Genomic DNA, 6568 nt, shown 5'->3' with positions numbered 1-6568 from the left:
TATCACGTTATAACGTGATAGCGCTCGGATTTTTTTTTCCTGCCTGATAGCAACACGCTTCCGTATGGGGTAAAGCATGTAAAACAATTATAAATCCAATTTTTGTTTTGCAGAAAACAGCCATAAGAATTATCGCTAGTTAATATCTGTTCTAAGCGGACAATATTGTTGATCTTTTATAGAAGGTACTCTATATCCCATGATGCTTCAGGCCGGAAGTGTTTGTTTTGCTTTTTGGAGAGAGTTATCTGTCGTAATTGTTCTGTAATCCTTTGTTTTCCCTTTATTTATTCACTAAAGTTCATCTGAATATTGATCAGGCTTCCTCTCGTCTTTGGATTAGTCAGCAGGAGGAGTGATGGAAAACTAGCTCCAATTCTTTCCTGAGCCTGAACAAGAAAACTGCATTTATCAGGAGATAAGACAGATTCATGGAGACAATAACCAATGAAATATAGTTAGTTTCACTTATATTCTGCTTAATGAAGGACAAAACCGTAAAAAATATTTCAATACTGGAAATTTGGGGGGGGGGGGGGGCTGTTGTTCCACTGTTTCTTCTGGAAAAGAGTGATTGGGAGGAACGGCCTCGCTGCTCTGAACACAATGGTCTTCTGCTACTGAACTTTTGTGCTAGGCATAGGTCATCTTTAATGAACACATTGGAGCCCAGGTTGRTCCATAAATGTACTTCCCAACAATTATGCAATTGTGTCATCTAACCTGCGGGCTTATGTCCCGAACACTCGGGTGAAGAGAAGGGCAGAGCTGTCAACTGATCATCACCTGGTTGTGAGTTGGAGTGTGAGGCTGCTGGACGGACCAGGTAAACCCAAACGCTTAGTGAGAGTGAACTGTTACAACGTCCTGTTGGGAGGTCAGTGACATGAAATACGAGTAGGTCTCAATCAGGGCCTCTGTTGCAGAGGTGACTTCTGGGAGGTGTGRCCTTAAGATCACAGGTGATTTACCWGTTGGTGGACATCAGTACTGGTGGAGGCTTATACAGTCTGGCTGTCCCAGAGGAAWCCTGAAGAAGCTGACAGGTACAAGGTGTCCAGAAAGACCACCTTCTGTGGTTGCAGATGTAAAACTCGGGTACAGGAAGAATTCAAACAGTCCATGAAGAGGTACTGTTAWAGTAGATGGCCTCGAGGAGGTTCCRCCAAACTCTTCAGGGACTCAGAAAAGGAAAGTAGGTCCAGTTATAGGATGTGCTTGGTTTGGGTGTAGAACTGTTGACCCAGACTGGGGATACTGAWGAGCTGTGGAAGTAGCACTGTGAGGATCTCCTTGTTCCAGCCACCATATCCATCTGAGTCTGAGGACCAGGGTCAGGGTGGTAAGAGTCCATTACYATGGCAGAGGTCAGGCTGTCAAAAAGCTAGGCGAGGCGTCAGGGATGGATAAAATTAAGCCCGAGGTACTGAAGGTTCTGGACGTTGTGGGGTGTTCATGGACAACATGACTCTGCATTTGTATACACATTATACTGTATATTTAAATTCCCATGGGATTAATAAAKTATTTTTGAAYTGAACTACACTGATGAGACTTTTCTTGGTTCACACAAACTGAAAATGAATCAATGTCAATCTAATAAAAATTGAGTTAAAGCCTGAAATCCAACCTTGATGTTGCCTTTGGCCATGTGTCGCAGCACCCAGATGCGATGGGACCAAGCATTGTAATTACTGGGATACCGGCAGGCAGCGTCAGAGCACACCTTCATTTCTTCATAAATTAATTGGGCCAGTTGATCGCTGACATGTTGAGTCCTTTCTGCATCGACCTCTGCTTCAACCTCCTGCTGATGTTTGTGGTGGTCCACAGCAGAAAACTGATGCAGAATATGTTGCAGCACCCATCGCCTGCAGAGAAACATAGATGTTAGATATGAAGATTTAGATTCTGCTTTTTTAGACAAATTTTCATTTACTATAAAGTTAAAATGTAACACTTGCATTGTCATAGTCATGTGACTATACCATTATTACCATAAAATAAATGGTTTGAGCCTGATTTTATCCACATGTTGTTCAACAACTTATATGATACGTTCAGAGGAAAATCCAATAATCTGTCATAAGCCAAAACAAATGTACCGTTCTTAGTTTGGATTTTAATTCCCTAAAAATATAACCTGCTGATTGTTGTTGAAATGTCAACATTTTTCACATGTAAACAGATCATAATTCTAGAAAATGTGTTAAAAAAGAAGTTCTGAACTAGTTAAAAATGCAGTTTTTTGCTTTTCTTCTTGAATAAAAAAGACTTGAAAGAAACAACAGGATTCTGTGAAGAATAAAAAAATAACTGGTGGGTTTTGGGAATAAATTGACTGACATGACACCAATGAAGCAGGTTACCATGTTCTTCCTTGTGATGAATGAGAATACATTTATTTCCTGGCTCCCACAGACTGCTGAACATTAGTTTCTTCCACAACATTACTGTTTGTTAAATCTATTAAGAAGGGATATGAGCTTAGCTTAGCACTCCAGAGAAAAAACTTGAGGTAGAATTACTGTTTCAATGCTTTTCCCTGTTTTAATTTATGTTTTTAGTTATTATTAGGGATKTCCCGATCAGACACTCAGTATCTGTATCGGTGGCAGATATSGCCATTTTTTGAAAATCGGGTAGAATTGGATTTRGTCATGTGATCGGGCCGATCCAGTTTTCGCGACAGTTTTCAGCATCATCATGCTTTACAACTGCTGTTAAGAAGTCAAGACGCACACAAGWATGYAACCATGTCCACAGTGTGGGAACMCTTTTCAATGGAAAACAATGATGCTGAAACTCCATCTTGCAAAATCTGCAAACTGGATGTTTCTCATGGTGGGAACAGCAGGGCTCGCTTTAATACTACCAACCTTGTCACTTGGACAGAAATAAAGAAATACAGCTATCAGATTGGTTTCGGAAAGACTAATCATTAAAAAATGGCACTGTATCGGGAGCCAAAATATCTGGATCGGGACATCCCTAGTTATTATCTTAAATTTGTAGGCAACAGATAATGATGTCTTATGACTGTTACTATCAGAGCAGCCAGGACCGTGCTGATCATTGAGTAATTTTGTTTTTAGATTCACAAAAGAAGGTTTGACTGAGACAAGCTCACTTCTTGGTACAACACAGAACTTCTGACTTGTGAAAAAAATTGTAAAAATAAATAAATAAATAACGATTATCTTAATGTGGTTGTTTGAGAACATGAAAAGATCCACACTCTGATGTCAGTTTTTCTTACAGCTCTGTGGACAGTACAAGTGACAACAAAGTGAGGGTAAGTTTCAGTAATAAAACTTTACCTGTGTATCCACGTTTCTGGGCTCTTTGGGAACTTGGTGAGAGTCARCTTGCCGAGGTAAAGGTCTTTTTCCGGGTTAAGAACACCACACTGCATCAACTCCTTCCTGTTAAAACACAGACATGCTGGTTGTTCCACAACAAAACATTTAAAAAGAAAACTCCCTCTGAAATAACTTGAAACAAACGTTTCGCAGCATGCCTTAGTGTTTATTTCTTATTTACTTTAAAAATCAAACACTTTAAGAAAGATTCCCTCCTCTGAGGACAGCCAAATCCAGTTCAGATGTTTTGGAAGAGGTTCTCCTCCTGACTGAGTCATAAAAAGAATTATAATTATGCAATTTACTGCATTATAAATTAGGGCTGGGCAATATGGCCCAAAAAAAATCTTTTTTTTTCATCCCAAATTTGATTTTTGATTTTAATTGATGTGTTTTTCACTTAACGGAGTGTCTCTGTTTCAGGTGTTGAAACAGCTTTTTTGCACTCCTGCTTTTTGTAGCAAGAGCCTTCAAACAGGTTTTGCAGTGAGGTGTTTATTGCTCCAAGTCCAAGTTTGTGAAGCCTAACCAGTTCCAGAGAACTGAACAGACAGTGCCTTTTTGGGGATGTAGATCCTCTTTGCTAGCTGCCATATTGTCATGTTGTGTACCAAGCATCTTGGGGGACAGGTAGGGTGACCTCTGAAGTACACAAGTTCCAAACAGTGCACTGATGGGAAAAAAAACTTGATTTTCCCAAACTTAAATCTTTATAAATGGCAAATTGAAATTAATCGATTAAATTGATTTACCACCAAACGCTATTATAAATAATTAGAATGAAGTGCAAATGTTTAATTTTATGTACTATCTATATAGTAATTTGCCAAGCACTTGTATTTTATAAAGGTAAATTTTTTTTTATCAAATGAAACTCAGGGGAGGTATTCATGCATTAAACGTGAAATAACAGATAATTAAAATAATTAAAAAAAATAATTTGGTAATGAACGACATGAAATTTGGACCAAAGTAAATGGTTTGGCAGGACCCTCTTCCTGTTCGTACCTGACRTTCCAGGCAGTGGTGAAGTCTGGGTTGAGCAGCAGCAGAGTGCAGGTGATGTCCACTAAAGCTGGGAGACACAAAAACAAACTGTTGTCTTGTAGCTGTCAGCAGCAGAACATACAGATGAATGATAAGATGATCTAAACCAAAAACATGTTTAACTCATAACCACGACTTTATTCCTGACAACTTGTTTATTTGTGAATGTATGAAATGAGAATTCAAACGGTGAAGCGTCAACATGAAACTGAATTTTCAGGCTCTGYTCAGCTGTAGGAACATTTCTACTGTTCCTTTAAAAATAAAATGTGAATTTCATCAAAAATATTTATAAATATAAAAGAGCTAACAAACTGTGTACTGATTTTTACACAACATTTGCTCCAGCTCGTCATTCCTCTGTGGAATGACATCTGTCAATCAACAGCGGCGCAACAAGTGAGGGTGGCTGGGAGGGGCTATGCCCCCCACCCCACCTCCCAAAATTTGGTGGCCCCACCATTTTTATCTTTGCTTTGTGTTGATTTTAATTTCCCCTAGATATTTAGGATTAGTAAAACCATATCAATATAAAAAATGTTTTTGCAAAACTAACACTTAAAAAATATTTTACAATTACTTAAAATAAAAATAAAGTTAAAATAATCCTGAATAAAGACAGCCAGTATAAAAAATGTCCTCAACATTAGGAAGCAGGTTCTTATGAGGTTAGAGGCGTTATTTTTCTATAAGATAAAACTTTATTGATCCCACAGTGGGGAAATTTGCACATTACTGCAGCTTAATACGGGAGGATGAGAAGAATAATGAAAAATAATAAAAGATAAACAAAAAACTAAAATAACCCCACAATATACACATGTGATATATAGTAATGTACATATACCAATGCACATATAAATACATATGCATATTTATATACATATATACACTGTAAATTACAATACAAAAATGAAGGTATATGAAGTTGCATATTAGTGATGGCAGTGTAGATGAATTGCCCAAGTGACTGATAACATCATGATGTGTTACAGTCTAACTGCAGTTGGAATGAATGACCTACAGAAGCACTCCGTCCTACAGTGAGGATGTTTAAGTCTCTGACTGAAGGAGCTGCTCATCCCCCCCACGGTTTCATGCAGAGGGTGGTGGAGGTTGTCCATGATGGCTGTCAGCTTTGCCAACATCCTCCTCTCACCCACCACTACCACAGGCTCCAGAGGACATCCCAGCACCTCTGTATCAGTTTGTCCATCCTGTTTCTGTCCCTTTCAGTACATCCAGCCCCCCAGCAGACCACTCCATAGAAAAGGGCAGATGCTACCACCTTGTCGTAGAATGTCTTTAATAGAGTCCTGCAGACACCGAAGGACCTCAGTCTCCTCAGTAGGTGGAGTCGACTCTGGCCCTTCTTATACAGGACGTCTGTGTTTGTAGTCCAGTCCAGCTTGTTGTTGWGGTGAACACCCAGGTACTTGTAAGARTCCACTGTCTCAATGTCTTTTCCCTGGATGTTCACCGGTGCCGTGGGGGTGTGACTTCCTCCTGAGGTCTATGACCATCTCCTTCATCTTGCTGGCATTGATTTGGAGAGCGTTGGTCTAACACCAGCCAACAAAGTCACTGATGACCCCCCGTATTCCTCATCATTCCCATCTGATACGCATCCAATGAAGGCCGTATCATCAGAGAACTTCTGAAGGTGGCAGTGGTCCGAGTTGTACCTGAAGTCTGACATGTACAGACTGAACAGAAAGGGTGAGAGGACTGTTCCCTGTGGTTTAGCAAACAGGGGTGTAAGAAAATATCGATACATTGAAATATCGCGATATTTCATTTCCCGATACTGTATCGATATTCTAAAGCCCTGTATCAATTTTTTTTATTAAGGTTTAAAATGTCAACTTTCCTGCCAGCCATTCATTTTATGTTGTAGTTCAGCCTCTGACGACTAGTTGGCAGCAGTGAGCCAGCCATTTGGCTCCTCCACAGCTTGAGCGCCAGAGAGTAAGAGAGCATTAGCATTGTAAGTAAACATTAGCTTCATGCTCTGATAGCTGAATCTGAGCAGAAAAGACCGACACCCTCTGCCTTCTAAGCTGAGGTAAGGTTACAAACAGTTACTTATTTGTCTGAATTAGGGATGCAAGTTATCGATTAATGAATTAATCTAAAGTTGATTGATCTTATCGATCGAC

General features: G+C 39.6%; 1 protein-coding gene across 1 annotated transcript in view; it reads right to left on the bottom strand.

Moving 5' to 3' along the window:
* The window catches only part of ptar1 (protein prenyltransferase alpha subunit repeat containing 1), a 25364-nt gene that overhangs the window by 9365 nt on the left and 9431 nt on the right, over window positions 1-6568 (bottom strand). The window contains exons 3-5 of the mRNA XM_014027684.1: window positions 4371-4437; window positions 3321-3425; window positions 1631-1871 (exon numbers count right to left, since the gene is read on the bottom strand). Coding sequence (XP_013883138.1) covers window positions 1631-1871; window positions 3321-3425; window positions 4371-4437 — 413 coding nt within the window. The remainder of the gene's footprint in view (window positions 1-1630; window positions 1872-3320; window positions 3426-4370; window positions 4438-6568) is intronic.

Source organism: Austrofundulus limnaeus, unplaced genomic scaffold, assembly GCF_001266775.1.
Source record: "Austrofundulus limnaeus strain Quisiro unplaced genomic scaffold, Austrofundulus_limnaeus-1.0 Scaffold672, whole genome shotgun sequence".
Classification (NCBI taxonomy): domain Eukaryota; kingdom Metazoa; phylum Chordata; class Actinopteri; order Cyprinodontiformes; family Rivulidae; genus Austrofundulus; species Austrofundulus limnaeus.
The sequence above is the reverse complement of the archived record's forward strand: the minus strand, read 5'-3'. Positions and strand labels throughout refer to the sequence as shown.